Here is a 21,017-nt window from a genome sequence, read left to right on the forward strand (position 1 = left end):
TCTATAAAGAGAAACCTTTTTTTTTTTTGAGACGGAGTCTCGCTCTGTCGCCCAGGTTGGAGTGCAGTGGCGCGATCTCGGCTCACTGCAAGCTCCGCCTCCCGGGTTCACGCCATTCTCCTGGCTCAGCCTCCTGAGTAGCTGGGACTACAGGCACCTGCCACCACGCCCAGCTAATTTTTTGTATTTTTAGTAGAGAAGGGGTTTCACCATGTTAGCCAGGATGGTCTTGATCTCCTGACCTTGTGATCCGCCCTCCTCGGCCTTCCAAAGTACTGGGATTACAGGTGTGAGCCACCGCACCCGGCCTAAAGAGAAACTTCTAATCAGCTATTTAGTTACCCCCCAGGCACATTTTGAACAGGAAAGGCAAGATAAATGCTTGATTAATTTTCCTTTCGTTTACCAGTTTTTGAAAGAATGAGATAGTTCCTGGCAAGGTACAGTGGCTCACATGTGTAATTCAAGACCAGCCTGGGCAACATAGTGAGACCCTGTTTCTGCAATATTTTAAAGAGAGAGAGAGAGTTTTTAGCAACTTCCAAAGATGACTGATGGGTTTTATTTATTTTGAATATCCTTGTGAACTCATCATTTTTAACGTGCTTTATGTGTTTTAATCCATTGCAGTTATTTTTCCTTCCTTCCATCCATCCATCTTTTTCTCTCTCTCTTTTTTGAGACAGGATCTCTCTCTGTTACTCAGTCTGGAGTGCAGTGGCGCGATCTCGGCTCATTGCAACCTTCACCTCCCGGGTTCAAGCGATTCTCCCACCTCAGCCTCTTGAGTAGCTGAGACTACATGCGTGCACCACCACCTAATTTTTTTTTGTATTTTTAGTAGAGATGGGGTTTAGCCATGTTGGCCAGGGTGGTCTTGAACTCCTGACCTTAAGTGATCCGCCTGCCTTGGCCTCCCAAAGTGCATGAGCCAACATTCCCAGCCTAAAATTTTTTTATATTATTCTTTTTTCTTTTTAAATCATAAGTACACAGATTAACCTGCCATCTTAGATTAATGGTAGCATATTATACACAGTTTTCTCTCTCTTTTTTTAGCCACCACTCCTGGTTTGTTTTTTGTATTTTTGGTAGAGATGCAGATTCACCATGTTGCCCAGGCTGGTCCCAAACCCCTGAGCTCAAGTGATCTACCCACCTCGACCTCCCAAAGTGCTGGGATTACAGGCATGAGTCACCATGCCTGGCCACGTTCCTTTTTTTTTTTTTTGAGATGGAGTCTCGCTCTGTTGCCCAGGCTGGAGTGCAGTGGTACAGTCTTGGCTCACTGCAACCTCTGCCTCCCGGGTTCAAGCGATTCTCCTGCCTCAGCCTCCCAAGTAGCTGGGATAACAGGTGCCGGCCACAACGCCTGGCTAATTTTTGTATTTTAGTAGAGACAGTTTCACCATGTTGACCAAGCTGGTCTCGAACTCCTGACCTCAAGTGATCCACCTGCCTCTGCCTCCCAAAGTGCTGAGATTACAGGCGTAAGCCACCGCACCCGTCCCCACATTCCTTTTTTATAGCTGCATAGTAGTTCATTGGTAGATGTACCAGTGGTGATTTAGCCACTCTCCTATTTTAAATTTTCCTCAGAAGCTTCTGAAGTCATCATGAGTCTTTCCCGCTCTTTCCTCCCCATAGTCAGGTGTCTTGAGTGCCATAAAAGAGAACTGTCAGTAGTGTTGGTGACCCTTTCTGCCCACCTAGTATCAATCTTCCAGCCCTTTTTTCTTCTGCTGGGGCCTGACATTTGGCACCTGAATAATTTTAACTCTGTGTTTTAACTCATTTCTGTATATACCCCAAGTTAGCACAATCCAGTCTAGAGAGGACGGAGCTGTATATTTGAGTCCTCTTCCATTTCCAGTTCTTTTTCAAGGATGAATTCATTTTCTTGTTGAGAAAACCTAGGTAAACATCTCTTCTTTCTTTCTAGCTGAGCTCCTTGCCAAAAAACAGCCATTAAAAACCAGTGAGGTCTACTCTGATGATGAAGAGGAGGAAGAGGATGACAAATCCAGTGAAAAGTCAGACCGCTCATCACGAACATCATCGTCTGATGAAGAAGAGGAGTAAGCTCTTGTACATTTTGGTCTAGTAGGCAGGATAGGTGGGTTTTTGAGGAAGAGCTTGGTATCGTTTCCAAAATCTCCCTGGTTGGGCCACTAACTCTGACGTGGTTACCTTTGGTTTGCTGAACTGAGTTCCCCAGCACGTCAGCCCATTCATTTGGCTGCTAGCCTGTACGCTTAGACATTTCACCTGGGCCTGGAAGGTAGGAACTGACTTCGTGTCATTCTCAGATTGGCCTGGAGCTTTCATTCATTTTCTTACTCTGATGGGTTATCTAAGATGGCAGCCTCATTTGAAACAGCTCATACTACTGGTCAGGAACAGGATCCTATTACAAGTCTTTGCTGGTGCTTCATTTACTTCTCCTCCTAGGCTAGTCACATGTACTTTGGTTAAGTTTTGAGGAGTTGATATTATTTTTCTGTCTTGTTCTGTTTTTATGATGAACATTTTTTCCAGTGCCCCTTTGTTCCTCTTAGGAAAGAAGAGATCCCTCCCAAATCCCAACCAGTTTCCTTACCTGAAGAATTGAATCGGGTTCGATTATCACGGCATAAGCTAGAACGCTGGTGTCACATGCCCTTCTTTGCTAAAACTGTCACAGGATGTTTTGTGCGGATTGGCATTGGAAACCACAACAGCAAACCAGTTTACCGGGTTGGTATTTCTTCCCTTGGACAATTGTCCATGCTTTCAGTATAATTAGTCTCAACTGAGGGCAGGAGCTACTGAAAAAATCGATCACTCTTCTGTCAGCATTTGATGGAAAGTAGACTCCAAGTGGGATCCCCATAGAGCAGTGAGGTGCCCAGGAATCCTTCATGACTTGTCGCCAAGAGGAGGACTTGGAGCCCAAGGGCCTGGAAGATTTGGATGTAGAATAATTTTCTCTATTCTCCCTTCAGTATAAAAGGGAGAAGGGAGGCATCTATGAAGTGTTCATTGGGAGTTACATAATCTAAAAGATTTATTCATTTGAAAAACCAATGAATGAAAAGTTTCATGTTGCATACCAAGTGACTTCTACGCCAGGGAATTGTATTGAGGTTAAAAAAAACCCTCCAGACTAATACAGGTTATTATGTAGGTTCCAGCACTGCTTCTGTGGTCTAGGTGGACTGGGCACAGTGGCTTACTCCTGTAATCCCAACACTTCGGGATTTATTTATTTATTTATTTATATTTTATTTTACCATTATTATTATTATTTTTTTTTTTTTGAGACGGAGTCTCATTCTGTCACCCAGGCTGGAGTGCAATGGCGTGGTCTTGGCTCACTGCAACCTCCGCCTCCCGGGTTCAAGTGATTCTCCCGCCTCAGCCTCCCAAGTAGCTGGGACTACAGGCGCATGCCACCACACCTGGCTAATTTTTGTATTTTTAGTAGAGACGGGGTTTCACCATGTTGGCGAGGCTGGTCTTGAACTCTTGACCTTGTGATCCACCTGCCTCGGCCTCCCAAAGTGCTGGCGTGAGCCACCGCACCTGGCCTATTTTTATTTTTATTTGTTGTTTTTGTTTTCAGACAGAGTTTCGCTTTTGTCGCCCAGGCTGGAGTGCAATGGCACGATCTTGGCTCACTGCAACCTCCGCCTCCTGGGTTCAAGTAATTCCCCTGCCTCAGCCTCCCGAGTAGCTAGTGTTACAGGCGCCCGCCACCGTGCCTGGCTAATGTTTGTATTTTTAGTAGAGATGGGGTTTCACCATGTTGGCCAGGCTGGTCTTGAACTCCTGACCTCAGGTGATCCATCTGTCTCGGCCTCCCAAAGTGCTGGGATTATTGACATGAGCCACTGAGCCCGGCCTTATTTTTAATTTTTTGTTTTTTATCTTTGGAGACAGAGTCTTACCCTGTTGCCCAGGCTGGAGTGCAGTGGCATGCTCTTGGCTCACTGCAGCCTCTGCCTCCTGGGTTCAAGCGATTCTCATGCCTCAGCCTCCAAGTAGCTGGGACTACAGGCACGCGCCACCACGCCTGGCTAATTTTTTTTTAGATGGAGTCTCTTTTTTTTTTTTTTTTTTTTTAGACGGAGTCTCGCTATGTGGCCCAGGCTGGAGTTCAGTGGCACGATCTCGGCTCACTGCAAACTCTGGCTCCCAGGTTCACGCCATTCTCCTGTCTCAGCCTCCCCAGTAGCTGGGACTACAGGCGCCCGCAACCACGCCTGGTTAATTTTTTGTATTTTTAGTGGAGATGGGGTTTCACCGTGTTAGCCAGGATGGTCTTGATCTCCTAACCTCGTGATCCGCCCGCCTCGGCCTCCCAAAGTGCTGGGATTACAGGCGTGAGCCACCGCACCCGGCCTCACTTTGGGATTTAAAAAAAAAATTTTGTAGCAACAGCCTCTCTCTGTTTCTTATGCTGGTCTCAAACTCCGGGCCTCAAGTGATGTTCTGGCCTCAGCCTCCTAAAGTGCTTGGTGTTGGTTTTTTGTTTTGTTTTGTTTTGTTTTTTTGAGACGGAGTCTCGCCCTGTCATCCAGGCTGGAGTGCAGTGGCGCGATCTTGGCTCACTGCAAGCTCCCACTCCTGGGTTCACGCCATTCTCCTGCCTCAGCCTCCCGAGTAGCTGGGACTACAGGCGCCCGCCACCATGCCAGCTAATTTTTTGTACTTTTAGTAGAGACGGGGTTTCACCTTGTTAGCCAGGATGGTCTCGATCTCCTGACTTCGTGATCTGCCTTCCTTGGCCTCCCAAAATGCTGGGATTACAGGTGTGAGCCACCACGCCCGGCCCAGGTGTTGGGTTTTTTTTTTTTTTTTGAGCCAGTGTCTTAACCATGTTGCCCAGGCTTATCTGGAACTCCTGGACTCAAGCCATCTTCCTGCCTCGGTTTTCGAAAGTGCTAGGTTTGCAGGTATGAGACACTGTGCCCAGCCTGTTTGAGATAGGATCTCGCCCTGTTGCCCAGGCTAGCATGCAGCGGTGTGATCAGAGCTCATTGCAACCTTGAACTCCTGGACTCAAACGATCCTCCTACAACAGCCTCTTGAGTAGCTAGGACTGTAGGTGCACACCACTATGCCCAACTAATTTTTTTTTTTCTTTTTTGTAGAGACTGGGTCTTGGCTGGGCGCAGTGGCTCACGCCTGTAATCCCAGTACTTTGGGAGGCAGGTGGATCACGAGGTCAGGAGATCGAGACCATCCTGGCTAACATGGTGAAACCCCTCTCTACTAAAAATACAAAAAATTAGCCTGGCGTGGTGGCACGTGCCTGTAGTCCCGGCTACTTGGGCGGCTGAGGCAGGAGAATCACTTGAACCAGGGAGGCAGAGGTTGCAGTGAGCCAAAATCATGCCATTGCACTCCAGCCTGGGCGACAGAGCAAGACTTTGTCTCAAAAACAAAGAACAAAAAAAAAAGAGAGACTGGGTCTCTCTGTGTTGCTGAGGTTGGTCTCAAATTCCTGGCTTCAAGTAATCCTCCTACCTCAGCCTCCCAAAGTGCTGGAATTACAGGCCTGAACCTCGGCGCCCAGCCTGGATTGTTTTTGTTTTGTTTTATTCTTGTCTGGTTTTTATGTGTGTTATCCCCTTGTATGAGGACCTGCAGCCATGCCATATCCTGAAATGCTTGGCAACAGAAACTGACCTACATGGTCTTCACATTTGGTTGATAAAAATCAACTGGTGAAATCCCAAATACATCCCTTGTAAGTTAGAATTAGTTGGAGGAAAAGCTTCCAGTGGGCCCCATCGGGCTCCTCTTCTGCTGGCACTTGCTCCTCCTGGGCACAAGGGTCCCTGTGCTTGGCCATCTGGATTCTAAACCTGAGAAACCTTTCTCAGAACCCCTGGCAGCTGTGGACTCTACTCAGCACTCTATCAGTTGTCTGCGTTCAGGTAGAGAGACGCAAAGGAAGAGTGTTGTGGAAAGCTCTGGAAGAGTCTGGTTTTGACTGGTGTCTCTGTCCTCTCACTTAGGTCGCTGAGATTACGGGTGTTGTGGAAACTGCCAAAGTTTACCAACTAGGTGGCACCAGAACAAACAAAGGGCTGCAACTACGGTAGGAGGCACTTCTGGGGCAGCTTCTGCTTCCACTTCAAACAGGCACTGGCTTTGGGGGCTGCTATTCTCTCTGTGTGATGTTCCTTGTTACCATTAACGCTATGTATGCAATCCCTACAAGGTACACTTGGAGGGAGACTTGTATTCCATCTTTGTCTATAGGGAAGGTAGGATATTCTCTCCTCTAGAGGGAACCAAATATATGAAGGGGTAGGACACAGAGAAAGGAAATGTCTGGTTATGAGAGACCCTCCCAGAGCCTCGCTGGCATTTCCTTGGCAAGCATGGCCAAGAGGCTTGCTTCTGGTTCTGGCTCTATGTCATAACCTCATCTGTGACAAGAAAGATCATTTTTATGGACTTCATTTCCTCTTCAGTAAAATGAAAGTGTCATTCACTCAGCAAATATTTACTGAATGTACAGTGTGCCAGGCACTGCTCTAGGTGCCATCATAGTGCACTGCAGCTTGGAACTCCTGGGCTCAGGTGATCCTCCCACCTCAGTCTCCTAAGGAGCTGCGACCACAGGCATGTAACCCTGTCCCAGCCTCTGTTGCATATTGTTGATGTTGACTGTAATGGATTTTATTGTAAATTGACTTTTGAAGCACTGACCAAGCCCATTTGGTTTCCAGTGCTAGCTTTGGGATCTCAATCTTGGCAGCTCATTAAAACAGCCTGGGATGATTTTATAGGGTAGCTAGGATTGAGAACCACTGCAATAGGTATATATAGGTGGTACATAGTCTGGTAAGGTTGCTTTGCTTGTACTACAGTCAACATGCACATTTCTTGGAGATACTGTCTCTCTTTTATGTAGGCATGGCAATGACCAACGCGTGTTCCGTTTAGAGTTTGTCTCAAACCAAGAATTCACCGAAAGTGAGTTTATGAAGTGGAAAGAAGCGGTACGTGGCTAGAGATTACCTAGCAGTTGTTCGTGCACGTTGAGAAAATATCTTTCCAAAATCCCTTACTAATAATCTCGTATCGTGTTTTTGATCCAGATGTTCTCTGCTGGCATGCAGTTGCCCACTCTAGATGAAATCAATAAAAAGGAATTATCTATTAAAGAAGCTCTTAATTATAAATTCAATGATCAGGACATTGAAGAGGTAAGAAACCTGGTGCCCCAGAACCCGGAGGTTCATCAAGAACCAGTGTTGAGAGAACATGATTCTCTTTTATTTCCCTATATCTTGACATTTTTAGCTATGCATGAAAATGAGGGAATACTAATATTACTACCTGATTATTTATAGTTCATCAAGCTTTTTTCTATACATTCTCATGTCCGGATGAGGCTAACATAGACTGAAGTGTATTCAGAGTTCAGATGAGACAACAAATGAGGCTACATACACTAAAGTGTATTTAGGGTTCAGGGGTCTGTATTCTGCTAGGCTTGATCCTTCAAGAGTTTTCCTTTTCTAAAACATCTTGGTAAAATTATTTGATCTCTGTTCTCTTGGACAGTGGCTAGCCTTACACTACCAGGCCCTTGGGCTGCTGTTTCTTGGTGCATGTTCCTTCAGCCTGTCCCAGAAGAATCTCCGTGACCCAGGAAGCAGCATAGTATCCCTTGGAATGAACCCGCTCTCTCTCTCTCTGGGGCATGACACTGCTGTAGGAAGAGCAGCCCCTTTGTAACTAGCTGTTTGCATCCAAAATGGGCTCACTTAGCCTGTCTACAAAAATAGCTTAGGAATACCTCACTGCTGGTATCTCCTCTCTGGTACAGATTGTAAAAGAGAAAGAAAGGTTCAGAAAAGCTCCACCCAACTACGCTATGAAGAAGACTCAGCTACTGAAGGAAAAGGTAAGGAGTTGTACTCGAGCCTCTTTCCTCATCCTGTAAGGAGATGTGGAAATCAAACTTGTTCATCCTCTGCCAAGTTAGTGGTGGTAGGATTGGGAGAAAATTCTGGGCTCGATCATAAGCAACACAGTGTGTTCTTGGCACCTGGGCAATGTTCCTTGGCCATTTTCCATTCCCTAAATTCAAACTCATCTTCTGCGTGTGTGCCAGTCTTCTTACTTTCTAGTCACTTCAGTTTCCTTTGTAATAAAATAGACCCTGGGGTGGTATTTAACACTGAGTCTGAACAGACAGATGACACTGTCAAGGCCACCTGTGGCTGGTGATTTTCCATTCTTCACACTGGGTTGGGGTGGGCCTTGTTATGGTGGTTTAGCCACCCTATGAGGCCTGGGGTTCTACTGCCACCAGGGACCCACAGCCAGGTAGCTGTATGGGAAGGTGTTCCCCACTGTACTGTGCACTACTATAATATAAATTATATCTTGTATTTGTAAAGTACTTCTACAGTATTCTTCCACATCTCCTGTCCTTTGCTCACCACATGAGATATCTTTGCCTGTGCTGGAAGTAAGGGGATACTTGATATGGAGTCAGTTGTATGTAGCCAAGAACGAACTCACACATCTCTCTATGTGTAGGCCATGGCTGAGGACCTGGGGGATCAGGACAAGGCCAAACAAATCCAAGATCAACTGAATGAGCTGGAGGAACGGGCAGAGGCCCTGGACCGCCAGCGGACCAAGAACATATCCGCTATCAGGTGTGTTATGGAGCCTATTTTTGGCCCGCAGACCTTGGCCAAAATTATCAGGCAAGCCTGTGGCCTGTACACTCTGTGCTGCACTGACCCCATAGATATCTGGGTTCAGGGCTCAGTGGTTCCCTCCCTCCCTTGTTTCACAGCCACTGACTCATCCCTCTTACCCCACAGTTACATCAACCAGCGGAACCGGGAGTGGAACATTGTAGAGTCTGAGAAGGCCCTTGTGGTAAGAAAACTTTATCTGAATCACTAAAACAAAGTTAATTAATAAACCATGACATCTTTTCTACATCTTGCCTAAGTTTATTTTTTAATTATTGAAATAACGTAGGCACTTAACATATACACACTCTCTCTGTATGTCCGCGTACATCGATATAATTTATTCATAATGAAAAGCAGCAGTCTTCTGCCCTGTCCTACCTCTTCCCACCCTTAGATTCTACTCCACAGGTATTTGTTTTTTCTCAATTTCTGTTTCTTGGTTGTTTCCCCCATATCTACTCTGGTATTCTTGAAGGGAAAAGGATAATATGCCGGGCGCGGTGTCTCACGCCTGTAATCCCAGCACTTTGGGAGGCCGAGGCGGGTGGATCACCTGGGGTCAGGAGTTTGAAACCAGCCTGGCCAGCATGACAAAACCCTGTCTCTCCTAAAAATACAAAAATGAGCCGGACATGGTGGTGCACGCCTGTAATCCCAGCTACTTGGGAGGCTGAGGCACGAGAATCACTTGAACCTGGAATGTGGAGATTGCAGTGAGCTGTCGTGCCACTGCACTTTAGCCTGGGCAAGAGAGCGAGAATCCATTTAAAAAATAAAAAAAATTAGCCGGGCATGGTGTCTCACGCCTGTAATCCCAGCACTTTGGGAGGCTGAGGTGGGTGGATCACCTGAGGTCAGGAGTTTGAGAGCAGCCTGGCCAACATGGCGAAACCCTGTCTCTACTAAAAATACAAAAATTAGCTGGGTTTGGTGGCTTGCACCTGTAGTCCCAGCTGCTGGAGAGGCTGAGGCAGGAGAATCACTTGAACCTGAGAGGCAGCAGATGCAATGAGCTGAGATTGCGTCACTGCACTTCAGCCTAGGCGACAGGGCGAGACTCCATCTCAAAAAAAATTAAAAAAAAAAAAAAAAAGGAAAAGGATAATAGCTTTTTTTTTTTCAGTCCCGTGCAAAGACTTATTTGCCTGTGAGCTTATGGTGAATGAGAGGAGGGGCTGGAGGTGCAGTTCTGTGGTGCATGCTTTCTCTTTCAGGCTGAAAGTCACAACATGAAAAACCAACAGATGGATCCCTTTACTCGGCGGCAGTGCAAGCCTACCATCGTTTCTAATGTGAGTGCTGAAAGAGGACATTTTAGTCAGGACCTAGATTCTAGGACACAAAATGAATTCCATTAGGAAATTAATAATGAAGTTAAAAATAATGTTTTCTTAGCTGGGATTTGCTTGTCTGAAGCTCTTGGGTCTGGATACTTCCTTTTTTATCTTGCTATAGGACATATCGGTAGTGAAAACGTGGCATGGATTTATAAAAACCTAGTGACTGATCCTCCTGTATCAGGGTGGGTTTACAGTGCAGCAGACATTAGTAATGTGTCCCTTAGCTAGGGCCTGGCTGAGCTGGGCTTGGCTTTCAAGCTTGTAATTGCCTTTTTTTTTTTTTTTTTTGCTGCTTTGAGGAAAACCCCACTAGCTGCTGATGGGTCGGCTGTGGTGCTTGTGATGTTAGTTTGGTAGGTGGGAAAGAATCTGGCAGTAGGACTCTGTGAGTGTCAAACAATCTCTAAAACAACTTATTTTCTCTCTCAGTCCAGAGACCCAGCTGTTCAAGCTGCCATCTTGGCCCAGCTGAATGCAAAATACGGTTCTGGAGTGTTACCAGATGCTCCAAAGGAAATGAGCAAGGCAAGTGTGGTACCACCCTGTTGCCTGCTGAGTGAGGCTGCTGGCTGAGATACCGAACAAGTACCTTGTCTAGTTTGGGCTTGATTTTTCCACCTTGAGGAACAGGGAGTCCCTCTTGGAGTCCCTTCTCCATCCCAGTTATTTACAGATATAATCAACAGACAACCTTAATTCCAAACCTAACACCACTACTTACCTAGGGCCTTGACTATGTCCTTCAGCAGCTGGCTTCCAGCCCTCAGCATCCCCTTTTCTGCTGTGTAAAATGAGGGTACTACTGTATACCCTGCCAGCTTCACAGGAGGAGAGATAACATACAAAGATCAGACATTGTAAAAGTGAAAGCTTGTTGAAAATGGCACATTTAAAAGCAGTTTTCTTGCTGGGCGCAGTGGCTCATGCCTGTAATCCCAGCACTTTGGGAGGCGGAGGTGGGCGGATCACCTGAGGTCAGGAGTTCGAGACCAGCCTGGCCAACATGGTAGAACCCCGTCTCTACTAAAAATAGAAAAAAATTAGCTGGGCGTGGTGGCGGGTTCCGATAACTCCAGCTACTGAGGAGGCTGAGGCAGGAAAATCACGTGAACCTGGGAGGGGGAGGTTGCAGTGAGCCAAGATTGCACCGTTGTACTCCAGCCTAGGTGACAAGAGTGAGACTCCCACCTCAAAAAAAAAAAAAAAAAAAAAGCAGTTTTCTGTCCAAGTTAAGTCTTTTCCTGTTGTAGTCTAACTGGTCTCAGGATTTCTGAAATCTTAGGTCAGGAAGTGACCCGTTGCTTAAGCCCACCCTTTCTACACTCATACCACAGACACAAGCCTGCCCTCTTCTCTGTGCTTGTAGCCTTCAGGAGAGAAAGCTCTTTGTCTGTGGCCTCCCTCTGAGAGAAGGAATCAGAAAGGGGCCTTAGTAGGAAAATCTAATGAACTCAAATAAGAGCTTCGTACCGTTAGTGGCTGCTGCTGCTTGAAATCCACTTGCATTTATGCTCTTACCATTAGCTTTCCTCTTCACATTCCAGGGTCAAGGCAAAGATAAAGATTTGAATTCTAAGTCAGCCAGTGACCTCTCAGAAGATCTGTTCAAAGTACACGATTTTGATGTGAAGATTGACTTACAAGTTCCCAGCTCAGGTATGTGAGGGTGGGGTGGGTGGTGAGGGCTGAGAACCAGATGGATCCATGGTTTTCTGGGGCAACAAGGAAGCCCACTTTTAGGGAAGAAAGGGGAATGCTGGCTCATCAGCACCCACAGGCCAGGCCAAGACAGGCTGCGGGTATGGTGAGAGGGAACAGGGCCACAGTCAGGAGGCTGCCTGCAGGAGTGTAGCACAGGACTAAGAGGACTTCGTGGGACCTCAGCTGCCAACTTGCTCTTCTTTCCCACAGAGTCAAAGGCTTTAGCCATCACCTCCAAGGCTCCGCCAGCCAAGGATGGGGCTCCAAGGAGATCTCTGAACTTGGAAGACTACAAAAAACGACGAGGGCTTATTTGAGCACACCCAGCCTGCTGCTTCTGACCCTGCATGCCCCATCGCAGCGTCCCACCTTTCCTCCTTTCCTTTGATTTAGCCTCTTTGGGCTGGAGCAGCTGTTGAACTGGGAAGAGACTCTAAACTGCCAGTCATCTGTAATATAAACCATTTGCTGTATAGACCTCCTTTGTCTGCACATCATCTCCCACCAGCCTCCCCTCCCCCAGGGCCCCACCCAGTGTGGGCCTGGGCTCTCTTGGGCTTTATCCATGTCTTTAGATTTGTGTTTGCCTTTTGTTTTTTTAACCGCGCAGTTCATTGGCCACTCTGCACGCATTCAGTATTACCATGGAGCTGGGAATCTTGCTGGAGCCCCTGGGGCAATAGCAGCAGCACCAGGCGGTCTCCTCTACAGACTGCCTTGGCCCACCCATTGAACATTCGGCACGTGACCTTGTGGGGGGAGCGGGGATTGGGCACCTGCGATCCTCTTTCCTCTCTTCATCTTTCTTCTTCTGCCCTTCTTTTTGGAAGAAGGGGTTTCAAAACCAGTTTAGTTTCCAAAAAGTGTACATTTGTGGGGGGGGGGGTCTAATTTGAGAGCGAGAGTGTGTATGTGTGTGTGTGTAAGTGTGTGGATTTTTTTATCATTTTTTAAAAATGCAGTACTCTTTGTATCAGTCTGTCATGGGTCTATAGCTGTTTCAGATTTTTTTCAGCTGTACTTGAGCATCTGAAACTGCAAGAAAGAAACTCATTAAATGTGATTCTTCTTACTAAACAGGCCTGACTGCTGTAGCTGTGTAACTTCCCCATTCCCACCTACTCTTCCCATCCTTTCCCAACTTTGGAGAAAACTCCCCAGTTTAGCCCCCTGACCTGCAGGCTGTGTCCTGGCAGGTGTGGGAGGGAAGCCCATGGCCGGGTACCAGGGAGGGCAGTGAATGTCTTGCTCATCCCATGGGTACAGCCCACAGCTTCTTGGCTGAACATAGAACTTCTTTTTCTCACCCAGTATACCAGCCTCTTCCTGGTGATTCTGTTTTGCTGCTTTGGCAAGAATTACATTTTGTTTTTAAGAGAAATTTCTGAATATGAATGTGGAGAGCAAACACAAAAAGATTTAGGTTACGCCGGGTGCGGTAGCTCACGCCTGTAATCCCAGCACTTTGGGAGGCCTAGGCGGGTGGATCACCTGAGGTCAGGAGTTCAAGACCAGTCTGACTAACACGGTGAAACCCCATCTCTACTAAAACTACAAAACTTAGCCGGGCATGGTGGTGTGTGCCTGTAATCCCAGCTACTCGGGGGGCTGAGACAGGAGAATCCCTTGAACCTGGGAGGCGGAGGTTGTGGTGAGCCAAGATCGTGCCACTGCACTCCAGTCTGGGTGACAGAGTGAGACTCCGCCTCAAAAAGATTTAGGTTGCAAATGTTTCAAGCATGTGCAGTTTTGTGTGTGTGTATACATATATATGGTCAGCATATATATTGTGCAGCTAGGGCGAAGCCAGCAGAGGTGTGTGTATGTCTTTATGAAATGTTTGAAAAGAGATAAGCTGACTGCTTGATAATCACTCTCAGGTGTAAAGCTCCAAGTGTAAATAAAAGTGGCATTTAACAAATCTTTCAGAACAAAGTACAGCTGACTATATATACCAAGAGCTAAGCTAAAGGAACAGCTGAGAGCTCCGATCTCCACGAGAGACGAATCTAAAAGCTCTGCTTTGTACTTCCTCACCCTGCTTTCGTACAAGGAAGGGGGACGATGGGAAATCATGGACTTGTAAGTTGTATTTAAACATAAAAATGAACTTGGTAACTTCTGGGTTTAGTAGAGCCTCAGTGTCGCTTTAACTTAGTTTACTTTTTTTTTATTTTTAAAGCAGCAATGGATGGTTTTAAAGGAGTATTATGATTGTAAAATTGCTAAATATGACTGTAACACAGCTTTGTGGTAGCTGTGACACAGTTCACTTGGGCAAAGGAGTGGTGATGGACTCGTTAAAATCATATATACTTGAATAGTCCATTGACCGAAACTCTTTATAGACTATTGTGTAAATGTGGAATCACAGACTGTTAACATTGCCTGGACTTCAGCAGAGTCCTGGAGCTGCTGGGACCTCTCCTATCATGATGAACTTGGACTTTTTTTTTTGATTTCTGGTTTTAAAAAACATAAAATTATAGAATCCAGATAATTCGCTGGAGTCATTCTGATCCACCATGTAGATCTGTATTTAGTATCATTTGGATTTGGAGAAGTGTTGATTACATTATGGCTGTGTAATAAAATTTTTATTAAAACTGCATCACACTGTAGCCACTTTGCCACCACCTCCCCACATGTAGCCGCTGAAACCCCCACGAGATGCCAGTGCACACAGCAGGGAGAAAAGCCAACCAAAGAAGACCGAAGGGTATCTTTCCACCCGAGTAGCCTCTGTAGTGATTGGGACCAAGACTAAGGACTTGTCTCCAATCTCAGCTGAGGCAGTGCCTCTGAACCAAGATCTTGGCCAGGCATTAAGACACTGGCTTTGTCCTACCAACTAGGATTTCTTGGTGGTTCACACTATTTCTTGTGCTGGGGAATTCCCTCATTGGGCCCCTCCTCCCCCCACAGTGTGGTTTCAGTGTTGAAGGGTGCAGCACCCAAGGTTGTTTTTATGCATTTTTTCAGTTCCTTCCAAGAAGCAAAAAGGCCAGTGTCCATCTGCCTAGTTCATAATGTTTATAGGTCTGTTTGTCTGTCTTGCTTCTGGCAGGTGTAGGGAAAGTCTACTGCCTGCCACTCCCTTCAAAAAGAATGTTTTTGCTTTTGTGAAGTCCTGACTTGTCACTCAAACTGTACCAATATTGTAAATAAATGTTACGCCATTTTAACAAAGAGATCAGATTGAGTCTAAGGATTGCATCCTGAGTGGCAACTCCTAAAGCCATGTTTTGAAAGTCCAAGAGAACCTCTCTTGCTCCTTTTCCTTCTTCTCTTAGCCCTGTGCCCACAAAAGTGAAAGTGGCCATCGTCAACTCTTTAGCAGCCTGGTTCCCCGGAAGCCTCTCTGGTAGGGTAGTTGCCTAGACCCAAGGAAACCTCCAGTTGTCCTGGTTTACTTCCTGTCTTGGTAAGAGACCAATAAGTTTTAACAGAGCTAAGTAGACCCCTGATGTACTGCCTAACCCTAGTGAGAATCTGGGCCTTTCAACCTTTTTTTTTCAGCTGGGGTCTCTGCTGTCTAGGCTGGAGTGCGGTGGTGTAATCACAGCTCACTGCAGCCTCAACCTCCCGGGCTCAAGTGATCCTCCCACCTCACCATTCCAAGTAGCTGGGACTACAGTCATGCACCATCACACCCAGCTAATTTTTAAATTTTCTGTTGAGACGGAATATTGCTATGTTGCCCAGGCTGGTCTTGAACTCCTGGCCTCGAGTGATCCTCCCGCCGCAGCCTCCCAAAATGCTGGGATTGCAGGCATGAGCCACTGTGCTCAGCTCCTTTCAACTTTAAATTGGCCTAGGCACAGTTTCTTTGCTCTTTTTTCTGGCTATCATGAGTTTGAAGGGGGTGCCCAGGGGCCATGAGTGTGGCTATGGAGGAAACACTGATCTTCCTTCATCCACGCCCCCCTCATGCTGGGGAGGTCTATAGGCCTCCCCATCCCCAGTGCCTGAGGCTGTGTCTCCAACCTTTCTGAACACATTTTAGCTAGGAAGCAAGAAGATCCTGGATCTTCCACACCCTTTAAGAAGGCAATGGATGGCAATCACAGTGATAAGAGTCACGTCCAAGACCGCTTCTGGTGGTGGAGAGGTTGCTTACCTGCAAGTGCGTCCAATGAGGTTTTCTCCAACTCCCCAGCACTCCCACTACCTAACTGTTGGGAGCAGTGGGACCTAGAGAGCAGGGGTTCTGGGCAGATGACAGCATAGCTTGCTTATCTTCCAGGATTTGAGTGCTGTGGGGCAGCCACTTGCTACCTATCTCTGAGAATCAAGAAAGACCACCTGGGGTGCAAGTGGAGAGAAGAAGGGTGCTGGGTTGGTCAACTTCATCTCCCTGGCCACGTTTTTCCAGAAGGGAGATCTTCCTTCAGTAACTATAATGTGGCTGTGATCCAGCAGCCTTAGGAAGCCATCAACTCCCAGCTCCAATTTTTTTCACGATTTCCCTGACTTAAGCAGAGACTGCTGAGCTCCCTTGGCAAGGAGGGTGTTAAGGAGCTGAAGGGAATGGCAGTGCTAAGACAGGGCCAAAAGGCATGCCTTCTCTAAGGTTCCACAGGCCAGCCCCAGGGAACATGGAGATACGGCTTTTAGGCACTGGAGCATAGATAGGCATGTCTAGGGCTTCCAGACCATGCTCAGGATACAAGGGAGGGCCAAGAGCCAAAAGGCACCCAGGCTCGGGAAAGGGTTCAGATCCCCGCTCTGCCACTTGCTATTACCTAGGGCTGAGCTACTTAACACCTTTGAGCCACAAGTTTTCCACCTTTCAAAAAACAACCTGTCCCCAGTAGGGGTCCAATAAATGCTGTTGTTAATGAGAGTGAAGCCGCTGGACCCGGGAGGAGAGGAACGGCCCTCGGAGTGGGCTGATGGAGGGCGGAAGCACTGGGCAGTGGGCAGGACCAGAAACTCCACTTGGGCTGGGGTTGGGGGTGGGGGAAAAGAAACCCTGACTCCAGATGGAGGCTCCCATTGGGAGACCTTGGGCTGGCCTAGGGATGCGTCCAGAGAAAGTGTGCTGCCTCTGGGCCAGGCCCTCGTTGCTGTCATTCCCCACAGGCCAACGCACACCACCTTTACTGACCAGGCTTCTGAAGGCGTTGAAGGCTTGCCACCTTACCACCCTCCAGCTGGCCCCAACTGAGGCCCGACCTACCCCCAACCCCCAAGAGTAGTGAATACTCAAAATAGCACCAATAGTACCAAACCAGAAGGTAAGTGTAAAAGAAGCACAACAAAGCTCTGACCCTTCCCATGATGATTACCTTGATACTTCTTCAAAAGATAGATACTTTTGGGCCCTGCGCCATGGCTCCTGCCTGTAATCCCAGCACTTTGCAAGGCCGAGGAGGGAGGATCGCTTGGGGCCAGGAGTTCGAGACCAACCTGGTCAACATAGCGAGACTCCATTTCTTTTTTTCTTTTTCTTTCTTTCTCTTTTTTTTTTTTTTTTTTTGAGGTGGAGCCTCGCTCTGTTGCCCAGGCTGGAGTGCAGTGGCGCAATCTCGGCTCACTGCAACTTCCGCCTCTCAGGTCCATGCAATTCTACTGCCTCAGCTTCCCAAGTAGCTGGGATTACAGGCATGTGCCACCATTCCTGGCTAATTTTTGTATTTTTAGTAGAGGTGAGGGTTTACCATGTTGGCCAGGCTGGTCTTGAACTCCTGACCTTGTGATCCTCCCACCTCGGCCTCCCAAAGTGCTGGGATTACAGGCGTGAGCCACCACGCCCGGCCTCTTTTTTTTTTTTTAATCGAATACTTTTGATTTCTTTTTCTCTTTTAGCCATGGATAGCCCTGCTTCGCTAAGCGCGTGCGATGCAGCACAGCCCTTCACCTGGCAAGCCCGGAAGCCTCAGGTTGACTCCATCAGTTTTGCCGGGAAAGCCCTTCGGCGCTCCCCGCTTGGTGTCTCCACCACCCCCCGCACCGGCCTGGGCGCCACCCTTGTCCGCGCCAACGGTCCCCGCATCCCTCGCCCCGTGCGCCTCCTGCGCCGTTAGCGCCCAGTCCACGCAGCAAGGGAGGAGGCGCGTGGCCGCTGCGTTCCAGGGCGCTCTGCCCTCGTTCCCCACTCCGGGTCCGCAGCCTCAGAGCCAGGGTCCCAGTGGCCCGGGGCCTGCATGCGTCTCCAGCCGTGGATCCCCCGGGGCGCGCGCCTTGGGAGTTGAGCTGGACCCCGGCTCGCACGCGGCCCACGCGGAGACGCATGGGCACTACGGTCCCAGACCCCGGGCCACTGCGTGCTCTGTGGACTCGGTCCCCAGGCACACCCGAGGTGTGGAGGTCACGCCTGCAGGCGCAGAGCTCACAGATGGAATTAGGAGGCGCCTCCTAACCCCCGCCGCCCCCCATCACACGCCACCGTGACTACACGATGCAGGGACCCCCGACGACGTCCCAGGCATTCCTACAGTGGTCGCCTCCACAAGCTGAGTCCCTGACCTCAGACCCTTCCTGTCCCCTTCGCCTCCCCTCGCACTGGGTGAGGTTCTGCGGGTTCTGAGTTCTGGAGAAGAAGGAGGATCACAGGAACACAGGCTCCTGAGTGGGATCGGAAACCTTGTTTCTGAAGTGTCAGGAGAGAATATGTTCTTACTGCACACACACAGGTGTGGTGACACATTTTGTTCGTTTTAGACAAGAGTGACTCAGACTGTGGAGGGTCAATGAACACTGCTAGATCCTGAGCCCTGCTGAGGTAACCTTGCACCCATCCCTGGATATTCCCACAAAGTCTAGTCAATCCATTTATGAGGTCAGAGATTGCCGGGAAGGAAGGGAAACCTAGAGGCCAGGAAAAGAGGCTGGGGCTGGGAGCTGAGGGCTCGCCTGTCAGGTGAAGACCCATTCACGCCTCTTTCCAAGAGAAAGGAGACCCTCACCTCTCTCCCATTCTCAGGTGTCCACTGGGCTCTGGCCAGCCCTGCAGCACCCTCTCTGGTAGGCCCTGACGGAGAAGGACATCGAACCCACCAGAGGTGAGGAATGTTTTGGATGCAGGAAGCAGCTGAGAAACCAAAATTCCCAGCGCGCACATTGACAACCTCTTGGAAAGGGAGGGAAGGCAGCCACTGAGCGTCCCAGGGCCTGTTTTCTTCTTGGGCCCTTTCTGGTTTCCTTCCTCAGTAAGACAATGAAAATGATACACTATCACTCCTGGAAACGGGCGGGGGCATCACAGGATCCACGCATTCCTGTGTCCTTTGCACCTAGCACAATAGCAGCTGCTCCATGGAAGTGTGTCTGCTCTGTGAATGCATGAGTGAATCACAGGTATTGTCACAGAATAGTGGGGTCTTAGGGTCATAAAGTCCCTTGGAAGGGCACCAAGTCCCACAGTGCATGTCTGGGAGTTGTTACTAGAATAAGACCTTGCACCACCGGGTCCAGTGGAACATGACAGCCCAACCCCCTCTCACCTCCCCACTCCTACCACACACACACACCCCACACACACTACACACACCACACTCACACACCACATCCACCACACACACACTACACACACTCACACACCACACACACCACACTCACACCCACACCTACCACACCCACCACACCCACCACACATGCCACACTCACACCACACACCACACCCACCACACATGCCACACTCACACCACACCCATCACACACACCACACCCACACCACATACCACACACCACACACACACCACATACAACACACAACACACACATACCACACATGTGCGCCACACATACATGCCATATACACCACAAACATAACCCCACACACACACCACACATGCCACAATGACACATACCACACACACACTAGAGAGGCTCTGCTCCTGCTGGAGAAGACTTGAAGTCTCCTCAAAGGAACAGATGCTCCATTCAGGAGCACAGGTCAAAGGCTGTGCCTTCCCTTCTCTCCCCAAGGTGAAAGGCCCTGCTTGTCATCTTAGGAAGCAGAAACCAGCACTGTGCCTGGCAGAGGGTGATGAGTGGTGATTTTGCTCCTGCCACTGGTGCTGCCCTGGGGATGGGGTAGAGGTGGGCACAGCTATGAGGCAGGCTGGGGTGAGGACCCCAGAAACCCCTCACATCACACATCCCATTTTCCAGGCCCTTTTTTCTTCCCTAGTTTTGTACCTGAGGGTGATGTTTCTCTAGAAGAGATGCAGCCCTCAGTCATGATAAATCCTGAAATTTTTTTTTTTTTTTTTTTTTTTGAAACGGGGTCTCTCAATCTGTTGCCCAGGCTGGAGGGCAATGGCTTGATCACGGCTGACTGCAGCCTCAACCTCCCTGGGCTCAGGTGATCCTCCCACCTCTTCCTCCTGAATACCTTGGACCACAGGCATGTGTCACCATGCTTGGCTAATTTTCTTATTTTTTGTAGAGATGGGTTTTCAGCATGTTGCTCAGGCTGGCCTCAAATTCCTAGGTTCAAGTGATCCTCTTGCCTGGGCCACCCAAAGTGCTAGGATTACAGGTACCAGTCACTGGGCCCACCCGTGAAGGTCTTTGATGGGGGTGAAGACTCAGGCACTTCAAGAAGCACACCTCAGGCCAGGCGCAGTGGCTCATGCCTATAATCCCAGCATTTAGGGAGGCCAAGGTGGGCAGATCACCTGAGGTCAGGAGTTCAAGACCAGCCTGGACAACATGGAGAAATCTCATCTCTATTAAAAATATAAAAATTAGCTGGGCATGGTGGCAGGTGCCTGTAATCCCAGCTACTCAAAAGCTGACACAGGAAATTTCCTGAACCCAGGAAGCAGAGGTTGCAGTGAGCTGAGATCACACCAATGCACTACAGCCTTGGCAACAGAGCGAGACTCTGCCTCCAAAAAAAAAAAAAAAAAAAAAAAAAAGCAGACCTGTAGGGAACAGGAGGATCAACCAACTGAGATACCACAAGAAGATAGGTTCTGGCTGGGCACAGTGGCTCACACCTATAATTCTAGCACTTTGGTAGGCCAAAGCAGGAGGATTGCTTGAGCCCAGGAATTCAAGACCAGCCGGGACAACAGAGTGAGATCCCTGTCTCTACAAAAAATTTAAAAATTGGCTGGGCATGGTGACACATGCCTCTGCCTGTGGTCCCGGCTACTCGAGAGGCTAAGGCAGGAGGATCACTTAGGCCCAGGAAGTTGAGACTGAAGTGAGCCGTGATTGTGACTCTGCACTCCAGCCTGGGTGACCGAGTGAGACCCTGTCTCAAAAATAAATAAATAAATAAAGGAAAAGAAAAAAGGTT

The 21,017-nt window shown here is 48.4% G+C and overlaps 1 protein-coding gene across 1 annotated transcript in view; it reads left to right on the plus strand.

Annotated features, from left to right (window-relative positions):
• The window catches only part of RTF1 (RTF1 homolog, Paf1/RNA polymerase II complex component), a 67,645-nt gene extending 53,273 nt beyond the window's left edge, over window positions 1–14,372 (plus strand). Inside the window, exons 7-18 of the mRNA XM_003826612.5 lie at window positions 1,943–2,078; window positions 2,559–2,736; window positions 6,006–6,088; window positions 6,911–6,998; window positions 7,098–7,205; window positions 7,832–7,909; window positions 8,551–8,672; window positions 8,844–8,901; window positions 9,935–10,012; window positions 10,490–10,585; window positions 11,605–11,716; window positions 11,972–14,372. Coding sequence (XP_003826660.2) covers window positions 1,943–2,078; window positions 2,559–2,736; window positions 6,006–6,088; window positions 6,911–6,998; window positions 7,098–7,205; window positions 7,832–7,909; window positions 8,551–8,672; window positions 8,844–8,901; window positions 9,935–10,012; window positions 10,490–10,585; window positions 11,605–11,716; window positions 11,972–12,078 — 1,244 coding nt within the window. The 3' untranslated portion in view covers window positions 12,079–14,372. The remainder of the gene's footprint in view (window positions 1–1,942; window positions 2,079–2,558; window positions 2,737–6,005; window positions 6,089–6,910; window positions 6,999–7,097; window positions 7,206–7,831; window positions 7,910–8,550; window positions 8,673–8,843; window positions 8,902–9,934; window positions 10,013–10,489; window positions 10,586–11,604; window positions 11,717–11,971) is intronic.
• Window positions 14,373–21,017: the final 6,645 nt, after the last annotated feature.

Source organism: Pan paniscus, chromosome 16 (genome assembly GCF_029289425.2).
Source record: "Pan paniscus chromosome 16, NHGRI_mPanPan1-v2.0_pri, whole genome shotgun sequence".
Lineage (NCBI taxonomy): Eukaryota > Metazoa > Chordata > Mammalia > Primates > Hominidae > Pan > Pan paniscus.